Source organism: Phocoena sinus, chromosome 6, assembly GCF_008692025.1.
Source record: "Phocoena sinus isolate mPhoSin1 chromosome 6, mPhoSin1.pri, whole genome shotgun sequence".
NCBI classification, from domain to species: Eukaryota; Metazoa; Chordata; class Mammalia; order Artiodactyla; family Phocoenidae; genus Phocoena; species Phocoena sinus.
In genome coordinates this window covers 65,110,566-65,125,124 of record NC_045768.1, presented here as the reverse complement: position 1 = coordinate 65,125,124, position 14,559 = coordinate 65,110,566, and the positions used below count along the sequence as shown (strand labels likewise).

Sequence of the window (14,559 nt, the reverse complement as noted above, 5' to 3'; positions counted from 1 at the left end):
GTTCAGGAAAGCTGAGACAGGGTTTTTGTGTGCATCTCACCTTCTTGCTGTACTTTCTTGCTTCTTTCTGACTCACTAGGCATTACTCTAAGGAGCTTCTGCTTCGTTGTTTAATAGTTGACCAGCACATTCACTAGTAAGAAAAACCAGAGGGGGTTAGCAATCTTTGCTAAAAAGAAGCCACTTCAAAATAAGTTTTATTAGAGATGATTGGGCAAGGCTAAATTATTACCATACCAATGGGCTATTAAAGAGCAGCTTATTATAATTCTATTTATTAATAAATCAGGATAGGAGGAAAAGGCAATAAACACAGGTAATTTAAAGGAATTTGATGTATCATGTTCTGGTTTTGTAGACTAAGTGCTTTTTAGGAACAATTGATTAAAAACTCCACTCTTGGGCTTCCCTGGTGGCGCAGTGGTTAAGAATCTGCCTGCCAATGCAGGGGACACGGGTTCGAGCCCTGGTCCAGGAAGATCCCACATGCCGTGGAGCAACTAAGCCCGTGTGCCACAACTGCTGAGCCTGTGCTCTAGAGCCCATGAGCCTCAACTACTGAAGCCCGCACGCCACAACTACTGAAGCCCGCACCCCTAGAGCCCGTGCTCCGCAACAAGAGAAGCCACCGCAATGAGAAGCCCACGCACCGCAACGAAGAGTAGCCCGCGCTCGCCACAACTAGAGAAAGCCCGCACGCAGCAACAAAGACCCAACTCAGCCAAAGATAAATACATAAATAAATTCATAAAAAAAAAAACTAAAACAAAAAACTCCACCCTTGCTGTTAGTTAACAGATCTACTGAAATAGACATGACGTGAAGCACTGTGGCACATAGGGGTGGCTCCTGATCAGAGCTCTGCTATCCTATTTGGTTCTGAATGATGAGCATGTGATTCAGGAGGAAAGATCAGGCACGTTTATTCTTTTAAAAAATAATAGTATTTCCCTATTCCTTTAAATGCATTATTTAGGAGCATTTTGACCTTATATCTTTTTTGTTGCTCTTCCTAACAGCAATGTTAATACCTGTTGAGTAGATACTGTCATATCCTCATATCCCTTTTCTAGATGAGGGAACAGAGTTGGAGAGATTAAGTGACTTGCCTAAAAGTCTACACAGCCTACCATAGATTGTGAACTTATTGGGTCTCTTCTCTCCCTAGGGTAGTTAATGAGTTGTACTGGGGGGTCTCTGTAGTCTGGTTGTCCAGCCGTGCGTGCTCCTTGAACCTCTGGGCTCCACACAGCTGAATCAATAGGCCTGACGCATGTTGGCCTGGAGTTCTTGAGTACAGATGCGATCTTGGATTTGCCTGGGAAAGAACCCTGAGTACTCCCACACACGTTGGTAAAGGTCTCTGAAGAGTAAACCCTGACCCTGCTACCATTCTGTGCCTATAAATCTTAAGTGTTTAGTTCTTTCTTTGAAAGAACTGTCTCTTTTTTGGCCTAAGTCTGGAGCCAGCTGAGATATCGGTAAAGGGGTCAGATCAATAGAGATCAGACTCTCAGCTTTATTATTCTTAAAGACTGTATTGGAGGATGTAGATTAGATGCCTGGAGAAATGGGCTTTTGACACACCTCTGAATGAACTTCAGGTGCTATACTGCAAGCTTCCCTGGTGAGGATGGTGAGGGTTGTGGGGTAGAACCTGCCCTTCTTAGCTCACAGCACTGGGGAGAATATAGATTATAATGTACCCACTTTCCCTATAGGAAGGGGGCCAGGTCACTTATGCCCAATCAGGTAACTCCTCTCCTAGAAGAGGAATGCAGAGGTGCAAGTGTTATGCAGAGGAGTGTTACCCAGCCAAGGCCCGCCTCAGGGAAATCTGAGGCGTGGGAGGAACTATTCCTGCCTCACAGCTGTTAACTTTCTAACTCATCTGTGAATTTCCTAGGTAGCTCCATCAACATTCATAATGCTTACCTATTACTATTGAGCCTTTATTACATAGAAGTGGATTTAAAATAAGTTCGTGTTAGAGATGCATTTGGACAATTTAAAAGTGTTAACTATTCGACTGGGTGTGCATTTATTTTAAATAATTGATTTATCAAGTAAAAGAGGCAAGGAACTTAGAAGTACAGCATTATTATATATTGGTTTTTTAGACTTCTATTCATTTTAACACAAATCATAAAAATCCCCTCTCTGCCTTTAAGCAACAGTTCTCATGAAGCAGATAGGGTTAATATTGGGTCATTAGATTATGTGCAAAGTGTGGAGAAACTTTGCCAGGTCATAAAGTATGAGTGTGTATGTGGTTCTTATCAGGCAAGGTTGGGCAGTTTGACACTCTTAGATAATTATACTAATGCCTCAGTATATATAAGTGCTTATATTTTTATTCCCACGAGCATACCTGATTTTTATAACTACCTTATAAAGTAGTAACAGCAGACTTGACTATCCCCATCATACAGATATGGAAACAGAAACTTAGGGAGGTAAGGTGGGCTGTTCAAGGTTTCAGAGCTGGGAATTGGTGGAGATGAGACTTTTTTCTTTATAACACTACTTTTATGTTTTAAAATCTTTATAAATCAAAATTTCATCATAAAAGTGACATGAACAGAGTTTAAATAATATAGGAAGAGGAGAAAAAAAGTCACCAGTTACCTCTCTACCCAACATAGCATCAGTATAAACTGTGAGTTCTCAGAGGACGGAAACAACATCTCCAGGTAAATAACTGAAAATGGCATTGCGAGTCTGAGCTCTGGTTGTCTAGGACCACAGTTTTACTGGAATTAGTACATAATAAGAAATTTTTGGTGGAGGGTCTTGAAGCAAAGGGGCTCCTGGGCTCTTGAATGCAGTAGAAACTTTTTTTTTGATGCACTTAGCAAAGAACCCAGAATTCCTGTCTGCCTGCCGCTGGCCTGATCCCTAATGGCCCTCTTCCCCCTCCGCTGCTGCCCCCATCCTCAAATCTTCATAAATAATACAATTCTGACATGTTGATTATCTTACAGGGAATATAACCTTTATGTTCCAAAGGGCTAAGTTTTCACTTCTGTTTGCCCTTATAGCCAGTAAGGTTTTTTTTGTTTTTTTTTGTTTTTTGTTTTTTTTGCGTTACGCGGGCCTCTCACTGTAGTGGCCTCTCCCGTTGCGGAGCACAGGCTCCGGACGTGCAGGCTCAGCGGCCATGGCTCACGGGCCCAGCCGCTCCGCGGCATGTGGGGTCTTCGCTGGCCGGGGCACGAACCTGCGTCCCCTGCATCGGCAGGCGGACTCTCAACCACTGCACCACCAGGGAAGCCCCCTTGGCTGTTTTTAAATAGTCGGACTCATCACTCTAGGCTGGTTGGACCGGTGTCACGAGGCTGAGCAGAAGGGTTTATGTAGTAAGTGTGGCTGCCATTTTAGGTCCTAGATTGAAGGGGGCAGTGTGATTGAACATCTGTTTTCGGCAGAATAGACTGAGGGTGGTGTCCAGAAAAATTAATATTATCTGGGAGCTTGCTGAGCCCACCCCAGGCCTACTGAGTCAGGAACTCTGGTGGTGTGGCCTAGTGGTATTGTTTTAACAAGCCCTCTGGTGAGTTGAACGCACGCTAAAGTTTGAGAGCCACCTAAGCGCAGCTGGTACTACGAAGGCATTCTTGGAGACTGTTTCTGAATTCAGGCTTGAAGTGGTGATAGTCTCAGTTAATGTGGCGGCAGCGGGAATGGAGAGAACAGCTGACCCCAAGACGTGTGAGAAGTCCTAGCTGAGATTCCACTTGCTCTCTTGGTCATTCTTTGTGGAACACATGGTAGCACTGGTATTCTGGAGGGGAGGGGGTTCTTAATTTCATGTGAACAGGTTAGTAACACGCTTAGAAGGGTTGAGTTCACTGTGTTTGGAGGTGCCGAGTGCCCACTTCTGTTTCTCCCTCTGAGCTGGGCTTGCAAGTGCATCCACCCAGGTGCCAGTGTGGCCAGCTGAGATGCAGAGGTGGCTGTTTCTGTGACAAGTGGACCGGTATCTGTTCTCAGCCCATTTCTTGGTAACAAAAGATGAGCTGTACTCTGAGAGAACTGGTGGGAGTGGAAATTAAGAGAACAGGTGAGAGGTAACACTGGAACACCTAATGGTTGAAGGGATGGAACTGGTGGGAGTGGAAATTAAGAGAACAGGTGAGAGGTAACACTGGAACACCTAATGGTTGAAGGGACGGGGTGATGAGGGAGGGAGTGGGCATTGCTGAGCTAAAAATTTCCTTTTGTTCTTAGAATAGAGTCCATCTTCTCAGGTGGGAGGGAGGGAGACGCAAGAGGGAGGGGATACGGGGATATATGTATATGTATAGCTGATTCACTTTGTTATACAGCAGAAACTAACACACCATTGTAAAGCAATTATACTCCAATAAAGATGGTAAAAAACTAAATTAATTAATTAAAAAAATAAAATAGCATTGCTATTTAAAACAAAAACAACAAAACAAAACAAAACCAAGTCCATCTTCTCCGCTACCATGGTGTCTGTTCTTTGCCTGCTTTCTGTCCTCATTCCTCCCACTCTCGGCCTTGCTCTCACTGCATTCCCAGCTTAGAACCTCCCTTCTCCCCTCAACCCACGTATTCTCGTGGCGGCCTCCATTCTGCAGCACTTGGATGTCACCCTCTTCAAGAACTTTCTATGAGCATTCTCATTAATGTTGGGCCTCACCCCACCCCCTTCCCCAACCAGTTTCTTCCCCAGACCACTTATCCCAGTGTGAGATGATCTTAGTTACTGGTCTCCTTGTTTTAAGTCTGCCCTCCCTCCGCAGCTCTTCCACAGCCGGGAACCCTATAGATCTGCTCAGTGTGTATCTCCAATACCTAGAAGAGTGCCTGGTGTGTAGTTAGAACTCCATAAATATTAGCTGAGTGAATTCTAGGTAGAGATTTGATTGCGGGGGGGCAGGTAGGGGGAGGAAGTAGGGGGAGAAATGTGTCTGTAGACACCAGGCAGCAAATGACAGCTAACTTGGCAGGCAGTGGAGGTGAAACAGGGTAAATCTAAGAGATGCTCAGGAACTAACACTGACAAAATTTGGAGCTGGACTGATATGGAAGGTATTAAGCAATTTACTTGTGAAAAATTTTCATGAGCGAGGTTTGTGAACTCCTAGCATTCGTATTTGACCTCTTCATTCACTAGAAACTTAAGGGCAGAGCAATTCTGTGTTAGTATTAGGGTTCTTCAGAGAAAGAAGACCAATAGGAGATATATCGGCGGGGGGGGGGGGGGGGGGGAGAGAGAGAGAGAGTGATTTGTCATGGGAATTGGCTCACGTGATTATCAAAGCCGAGATGTTCCATAGTCTGCTGTCTGCAAGTTGCAGAACCAGGAAAGCCAGTGGTGCAGTTCAGTTGAAGCCCGACAGCCCAGTAACCAGAAGCACAAGAGAGGAGAAGATAGATGTCCCAGCTCAGATAGAGAAGAGATCACGCGTTCCCCCTTCCTCTGCCTTTTTGTTCTATCCTGGCCCCCAACGGATTGGCTGATGCCCACCTACATCGGGGAAGGCCATCTGCTTTACTCAGTCCACCAATTCAAAGGCTAATCTCTTCCAGAAACACCCTCACAGACACAAAAATAATGTTGTACCACCTATGTAGACATCGCTTAGCCCATTCAAGTTGCCTTAGAAAATTAACCATCACAAAATGAGCTCTCCAGCTAACCGCTTTTCCAAGAGCTTGTCTCCTTTCTGCACCACCCTGGAGGAGAGATGCTTTCAGGTCCCAGGCATAAAGGAATTCTGTTTCTGAGCATCTCACAGAGCAGCGCTCTATCCCCCCAACGCATCCGGCCACTCAACAATACTTACGGGGTTGTAGTATGTTCTAGATACAACCAAAGGCCCTGGGGGCATAGCAGTGACTAAAACAACCTCCTTGCATTTATATCCTAGAGAGGGAAGATAGCCAAAGACAAACAGGTCCACAAATATAGGCACAAGATATTTTGGATGGTAATAAGTGGTATAGAGCAGACAAAACAATGAGAGAGGTTGGGCTGAGGTCAGCGAGGCAGGTCTTGAGTTGGTGCTTTTTGAGCTGATATCTGAATAACAAGAAGGAACCAGCCATGAGAAGACCTAGGGGCAGAGGGTGGGTGGTTCCCTGCAGCACCTTCAGAACCCACTTCTGGAAGATGAGTAACTGAAGTGGGATTTTTGTTTTCCTGCTTAAAAAATGAATATGGAGAGGATGGTGGCACAGAAATTCAACTTTCAGCACTTTGAAATGAATCATCGTACTGCTTATTTCCTTACTGACATACTTTCTTGTTAAACGTTGTTACACAAAACATTTTACAGATGGCTCTTATTTTAAAGGGCAGAATTTCTATCAATCATAAGTAATGAACATGAGTTTCAAAAAAGGGTAAAATCATGACTCATACAGATGTAAAAATGAACAGATGTTAAAAATTTTACTTAACTCATTAATCAGGGAGAGAACTAGGCAGATGTTAAAACAGATTTGAAGGAGATATCAAAACAGCACAAATTTATATGGAGTAAAGGAATGTTGAAATGAATGTGCAAATTCAGGCGAAACTAGCTTCTTCCACAGTGGAGGAGGGAAGTCGATTGAAGGCCAGGACAGAATTTACTTGTGTTAAGTAACAAGTTCAACTGACTAAATTTGAAGATCTAATTGTCTTTATTAAACTCTTTGTGAATTGGGCAGCATCCCATCTAGCAATAAGAAAGGAGCTCCTTCAGGCTGCAGGAAAGGAAAGGTTTTTCAAGGCAGAGAAGAAGCAGGGGAAAGAGGAAATTAATAGCAAAGAATGCATTGTTTTAGGCTAGGTTGCCCTCCTAAGGGGAGTGGAAGGGGTCTATCAGTGGATTTCCAAGTGCTGTTCAGGAAATTCCAGGTTGGCTGGTTATAGGTCACATTCTTGGAGAAGGTTGGAACTGTAATTAGGTTAGCTTTAAGTCCTGGTGGGGCTTAGCATAAATGACTCCATTTTGCGCCTGTTGTCTCTTTTCTTTTAACATCTTTATTGGAGTATAATTGCTTTACAATGGTGTGTTACTTTCTGCTGTATAACAAAGTGAATCAGCTATACATATACATATATCCCCATATCTCTTCCCTCTTGCGTCTCCCTCCCACCCTCCCTATCCCACCCTTCTAGGTGGTAACAAAGCCCCGAGCTAATCTCCCTGTGCTATGCGGCTGCTTCCCACTAGCTATCTGTTTTACGTTTGGTAGTGTATATATGTCCATGCCACTCACTTTGTCCCAGCTTACCCTTCCCCCTCCCTGTATCCTCAAGTCCATTCTCTAGTAGGTCTGTCTTTATTCCTGTCTTGCCCCTAGGTTCTTCATGACCGTTTTTTTTTTTTTTTTTTTTTTAAGATTCCATATATATGTGTTAGCATATGGTATTTGTTTTTCTGTTTCTGACTTACTTCACTCTGTATGACAGACTCTAGGTCCATCCGCCTCACTACAAATAACTCAATTTTGTTTCTTTTTATGGCTGAGTAATATTCCATTGTATATATGTGCCACATCTTCTTTATCCATTCATCTGTCGATGGACACTTAGGTTGCTTTCCTGGCTATTGTAAACAGAACTGCAATGAACATTGTGGTACCTGACTCTATGAATTATGGTCTTCTCAGGGTATATGCCCAGTAGTGGGATCGCTGGGTCATATGGTAGTTCTATTTTTAGTTTTTTAAGGAACCTCCATACTGTTCTCCATAGTGGCTGTATCAATTTACATTCCCACCAACAGTGCAAGAGGGTTCCCTTTTCTCCACACCCTCTCCAGCATTTATTGTTTGTAGATTTTTTTGATGACTGGGCCTGTTGTCTCTTTTTTAACACGTGTCTATAGATAACAGTTATTTTGTATTGATATCAGTTATGTATAATTTACAGAGCTGTAAGATAGTTCTTGTGGAATCAAAAACAAATAACCTGGCAGGGTCTTCTTTAGATTTTAGACAATGCAGTTTTCCACTAACATACATTCTTACCCCTACATAATCAAACTAAAACAAAATAACCTCTGCTCCCACTCATGAATAGATGTAGTTCCTACACTTGTGATCTTCGGAGTGATGGGGGGACTGTCATTTACTAAGTGCCTGCTATGAGCATTATTTGTCAATTTGTTCCATCTTCAAAACAGCCCCATGAAGTAGTTGGTGGCATTCCCATTTTACAGATGAGAAAGTCAAGTTCCCAGAGGTTAGAGACACAGCTAGTAAGTGACAGAGTTAGAATTCCAGCCTGTCCTTCTGTCTCCAAAGTGTACACACGCGCATGCGTACACACACACACACACACACACACACACTCCCTGTGACAACTTGCTAAAAGTAAAAACTGCAGAAATTCTGTGTATTTTTTTCTTGATTTTTAGGTCACTGTCAACCAAGGTGGATCTCAGGAGTGGCCTGGAAGAATGTGCAATGGCACTGAACTTATTTCTAAGTAACAAATTTACAGATGCCTTAGAATTGCTTCGACCATGGTAATTAACTTTATTTATTTTAGATAAAATATATTTTTTTGGATGCTTTTGATGATTCCGTCTCTGATGTCATTCTTGTCAGTCAATTTTTCTGCACTTCCTCCTGAATATTTATAAACTAATTTGGTTGAGACCCCTGAATGTTGATTAGTTTTAATATCCAGTTAAGAAATCTGTCTTTTCAACTTTAATTAGTAGAGCATTTCTGATTCTTTCTCCTATCTTAATTTCTATACTTGTTTAAATAGTGTCATCTTATTAGTTTCACAGAGCTTCATTTGGCTTTCTTCAGTGAAATATTTTTATGGATATTCCTCTGAAACTTAAATATCATTGAGAAAAGTTTCTTTTGAAATGGGCATGGGTGGACGTCCCTGGTGGTGCAGTGGTTAAGAATCCACCTGCCAGTGTAGGGGACACGGGTTTGATCCCTTGTCTGGGAAGATCCCACATGCCGCGGAGCAAATAAGCCTGTGAGCCACAACTACTGAGCCTGCGCTCTAGAGCCCAGGAGCCACAACTACTGAGTCCGTGCGCCTAGAGCCTGTGCTCTGCAACAAGAGAAGCCATTACAATGAGAGGCATGCACACCACAACAAGGAGTAGCCCCTGCTTAACCACAACTAGAGAAAAGCCTGTGCCCAGCAACGAAGACCCAATGCAGCCAAAAATAAATAAATAAGATAAATAAATTAAAAAAAAAAAAGAAATGGGTGTGGGAAGAACTAAAATATGGTAATCTCAGATGCTAAAAAGCAATTTAAGGTAATAAAACTCTTACTGGGACTCCCTATTTATGTGACAAATCACTTAGGCAGTTCCATTTCAATTAATAGTACCTGTTACTTCTGGTGATGTGGCAGCAAAACCTATGCTTAGTCTTCTTCCTAGGCCTCACTTTGACTCCAGTGTCCACCTGTACAGGGTGACTAGAGCTCGGCAGGAATAATCTCACCTTGTGCCTCCAAACACAGTGTCTTACTTGGATGAAGCTTAGACCTCAGATAATAATTTCAAGACAGTTATGTGGGCACAGAGTGGGACTCTCATTCCTTTGAGGAGTCTCTAGGGTGAGCAGGGTGATGTGACTCTGGTCATTTCCTTTGAATCTTAGAAATTAATGTGCCTACTGAGGCTGTGGTAATTCTCAGAACTGCGATCAGTTAGCATTTCAGAGGTTAAGAACAGATGATAAAATAGATGGTGAAGTCCCCGGCCTACGGAAATTGCCCAGGGCTGTCTCCACCCAATGCTTGTCTCACATCCTCTACCTCAGGGGTTCCCAACTCCCGGGCCACAGACAGGTACTGGTCCGTGTCTTGTTAGGAACTGGGCCGCACAGCAGGAGGCGAGTGGTGGGTGAGAAAGTGAAGCTTCATCTGCATTTACAGCCGCTCCCCATTGCTCGCATCACCGCCTGAGCTCTGCTTCCTGTCAGGTCAGTGGTGGCATTAGAGTCTCATAGGAGCGCGAACCCTACTGTGAACTGCGCATGTGAGGGATCTAGGTTGCGTGCTCCTTATGAGAATCTAATGCCTCGTGATCTGAGGTAGAGCTCAGGGGTGATGAGGAGCGGCTGCAAATACAGATTGTCATTAGCAGAGAGGCTTGACTGCACAGAGAGCATAATAAATCCATGTGCTTGAATCATCCAGAAACCCCTCCACCCCAACCCCTTTTGTTCATGGAAAAATTGTCTTCCATGAAGCTGGTCCCTGGTGCCAAAAAGGTGGGGGACCGCTGCTCTACCTTGCCTGTATCTGCCTTTTTCCTTCTGTCCTTCTTAGTCCTTCAGACCTGTCTGTCTGTCTGTCTGTCTCTTCATCTTCTGTCTCTATATCCCTCTGTCTTCCTCTCTCCCTCCCTCTCTTTCTCTCTCTGCCTGTTGTTCTCTCCTTGTCTCTCCTCTCTCAATCTGCCTGCCTGTCTCCTTTGTTTTTTATTCCAAAAGTCTCCATTTTTTCTTCTTCACTGACACCCAGCTGGTCATAATATGGAATGAAAATAAATGACAGTCTTACACTTAGTCAAGTTTTATATTCTCTGATCTTTATGCATGTTTCACTGTTAAACATACGTTTTTCCCACTTGAATACTTCTTTTTCCCCTTGGAGAAGCTTTTGGTTTAAAATGTGGGGTTTATATAATATTGTAAATCAACTACATTTCAATAAAAAAAATTTTTTTTTAATGTGAGGTTTAAAACCACAATTGCTGATTCACTTTGGGCTCCTCTTATTCCTTTTTTTTCTTTCTTTTTTCTTTTTTTGAATAGCCAGTGCCCTCACTGTTTGGGACTAACTGCAAATTACCAAAGGATGTTTAGACTGTTTCTTGGGGGGAAAGTATACTGTGGCTTGATTTGTTTTGTAGAGCAGCAAAAAAAAAAAAAAAAAAAAAAAGTATTTTAAAAATGTATTTGAATTAAAAATAAAACCATGCATTAATATTGTAGATCTTATAAATAACTAATTAACATAGCTTAAGAAGTTTTGAGGAAAGAGATGGTGAGGTTTTCATAGCCTGAGAGTTTGGGATGTGCCATCCATTCAGACTGAATGTCCTTAAAAATCGAACGGATAACTTGATAATTTTAATTATCCAGAACTTTAATCAGGATTCCCAGATAATGGGATCAGATTTGGTAAGAGATCTACCATGAATTTTTGTCTGGGCCCTTTGTGGCTGACTTAACTTATTGCAAAAATCTTGCTTCCTCGTGGCCTCTGGCTGGGAGAAGGGAGGGGATGATTTTAAACAAGACTTACCTTTCAGAAAACATATCAGAATTTCTCTGTCACAAACTATGTTTCCAGTGGCCTTTATTTTAGCACTTATTTCAGAGCAAAAGGCGGTACACTGCTTCTTGTACAACTGGGGAAAATTGGGTTTGCTTTGAAACATTTTCTAGGAAATGAGTCAGCAGGCTGCCCCCTTGTGCTCAAACAGGGAACAGCATATGCCGCACTCGGCTTCAACCTGGAAAGTTTTGTGCTGCCTGCGTGGGCTTGAATTGGGAAGTCCTCAGAGTTTGAGTTCTTTGGGGCATGTCTTTCATAGTCCATATTATTTCAGTGATCATGGTGAAGGAGTAAAAGTCGTTACTGTGAAAGTCACGTCATGGGTTTACTAGAATTTCTTGTGATTAGTTTCAGATGCGACCTGAATGCTTTTCAGTTGAATTGAAATGTAGTAATTTCCGTGTTCTCCCCAGGGCTAAGGACAGCATGTACCATGCCTTGGGCTACAGTACCATTGTGGTGCTGCAGGCCGTCATGACCTTCGAGCAACAGGACATCCAAAATGGCATTTCTGCCATGAAGGACGCCTTACAAACTTGCCAAAAGTATGAGCTGAGTAATTAAATACTTGAGACACGCCTACAAGCCTTTCTGTCTGTGTGACAAAATGGATGCACTTAGTCTGACAGAGAGCTCTGTTGGAAGCTGGCCACGGTTATAGAAAAGGACTTGAGCATCACAGGTTCCTGGTCTCATGTAGTTTTATGTACGGGAGATAAAAATATTTCCACTAAAGAATTATAGTAGGATGCTGGGATGGCGGAACACGTGGCATCTGTATCTTCCACTTTTCTCGTTGGTACTTGAACTACCGAGAAGGGCTGAGGATTTCAGTGGGATTAGCAGCAAGCATCTCTCGGGGTCCCCCTGGTGGAGCCTTTAGGTACCACATGCCAAGCCAGGCCAAGCAAGGAGCATTCTTCTTTTATGTGGGAAATGCTGCGAAGTCAGAAGGGAGTCTTTTATTTGTCTAAATAGACATATTTAAACACTTTTGCTTGGTGTAAATGACATGGAATTTCAGTTTTATTTTAATCTTTGTGTGTATAGGAAGCTCCTAGCAAAAGCTGTTAACTAGCATTGGTGAATTTTAACATTGCTGAAATTATGTCCTCTTGTAATTATGTTTCCAGCCCCTCAAGGGAAGAGAGTTTCCAAACACTGCACTCTAACTCCATTCTTAACCCGTGGTGAGGTGACCCTTAACAACAGAAATACTGATTTTAGCCATAGAGATCAGGGAAGGTGCATGACAGGGTTAGTATTGACTGTTATGTGTATGTTTGTCCATGCACTTGTTCAGTAAGCTTGGGTTAAATGCCCACAGGATGCCAGTGCTGGGAGCTGGGTGTGCAGGGTTCAAAAGGGTGGTCTCTGCCCCAGAGATTTTAGGGTTTAGAGTTCTGTTTTGGTGACTCTTTGGTGTGATTGTGACTGAAATGAATGTCAAATGAAAATGAGCTTGATTATTGTTATTTTTTTCTCTCCACTTCCCATCTCCCCTTCTACTTATTCTCTGCAGATACAGGAAAAAATGCACAGTCGTAGAATCTTTCTCAAGTCTTCTTTCTAGAGGATCATTGGAACAGCTCACTGAAGGTAAGAGGCCTTTAAAAGGTTTTTTTCCTTTCTTTGAAAAACTAAAATATGGTCATGCTCATAAAATTCAACACTTAAGTGTATAATATAAATGGAATGTCTTTTTCTCTTCCCCATAATACTCACCCTCTAGAAGTAACCACAGTTAATAGTTGGTTTTCAAGCCTTGCAGACTTTTCTGTGTACATGTACAAATATATACAGAAGGTACACATAGGATTTTTGTAGTTTTTCATTTTTTGCTAATGTAGAATCATGTGATACATGTTAGGCTACAATGTAATTTTTGGCGGTTGACTTTTTCCATGTCAAGACGTATAAATTGTACTTCATTCTATTTAATAGCTATTTAGTATTCCTTAGGACAGGTGCCACCAGTTACTTACTTTGTCTCTATTGAAGGACAGTTACATTGGTTTTTTCGCTATTACAAATAATGCCTTCATGCATTTTTGTAAGTATTTCATAGGATAGATTGCTAGAAGTGGAATTACTGGGACTATTTGAAAATAGAAAACATTTATAGATATTGACAGTTTTTTCTCCAAAAAATTAGGTCAGTTTATATTCTTACCACCCATGTACAAAAGTTTCTATTTTTCCGCAAGCTATTAATTTTTTCCTCAAGGTCAAAGTAATTTTGATACCTTTAAAATAATGATGATGTTTCACAGTATGGAAGATGTTTGGTTTGTGGACATTTAGGAATATTCAAGAATCCAGGAATGTCTGCAGCATTTGATCAGATGGCTGGGAGGAAATGACTCCTTTTGCTGTCAATTGCTTGATATTCCACAGAGATTAGGGCAGAAGTTCTATGATCAGCCCTGTTTTATTAGTGTTATTCTCTAGTCAGGATGGTTTATAAGAAAGGAGCATCCCAGTACACCTGTAGAAGAGAAAATAACATCTTTCAAATGAGGCCATTGTAGACTAAAGCTTCTGCCGTCCAAGGAGCATTTGTGCCTGTGTTGTCATTGTCAAATTTGTTCTGTGGAAGAGGTAACACAAAATCGTTAAAGTAGCTGTAGCCGATTAAGGCAGGAGCAATTCTGGGTACATCTGTCTGTCATTCCTGGTGGTCAAGTGTGTGCCAGACACAGTTTTGAGTGTGTTTCATTATGAAGTTTTGTTTGCTTTGTTAGAAGAGTATTATCAACTTGTTATGGACATTGGAGAACTTGGGCTCACTAGAGTGTTGATAACAGAGGATTACAAGACTTGTTCCAAAAGGTATGATGCTGGCCCTGCAGCTGTCATACAGCAGAGTAGATTTCACTGGTTCCTCCAGGCAGCTGAAGCCAATCATCTTTTTCTCCAGAAACTGACCTCCAAGGACCCTTAAGAGTTTATTTATCCCCTTGATTTCAGATAGACTGTGTTTTCATATTTTTCATCTTAGGGCCATTTATGTAAATTGGCCCCAGGAGACCTAAAGTCCACTAAAGTAGGTCAGTGGGAAATTAAATGGGCCCCAAAGAAATTTGACTCATTTATATTCTTCTGTTTTCCTCTATATGGCTTCTCTCCAGTGGCCCATTTCCCCCTGCCTCCCTTTTTCTTTGCAATATAAAGCCTGGCATTTGAGATTCTTTTTTAACCTTAGTTTACAAAAGAATGGCATGGTATTATTGGTATAAATATGAATAATAATAATAACTTAA

At 42.0% G+C, this 14,559-nt stretch overlaps 1 protein-coding gene across 1 annotated transcript in view; it reads left to right on the top strand.

Moving 5' to 3' along the window:
- TTC39B (tetratricopeptide repeat domain 39B) overlaps window positions 1-14,559 on the top strand; it is a 135,767-nt gene that overhangs the window by 72,872 nt on the left and 48,336 nt on the right. The window contains exons 4-6 of the mRNA XM_032636309.1: window positions 8,385-8,495; window positions 11,710-11,841; window positions 12,819-12,895. Of these exons, the coding sequence (XP_032492200.1) occupies window positions 8,385-8,495; window positions 11,710-11,841; window positions 12,819-12,895 (320 nt within the window). The remainder of the gene's footprint in view (window positions 1-8,384; window positions 8,496-11,709; window positions 11,842-12,818; window positions 12,896-14,559) is intronic.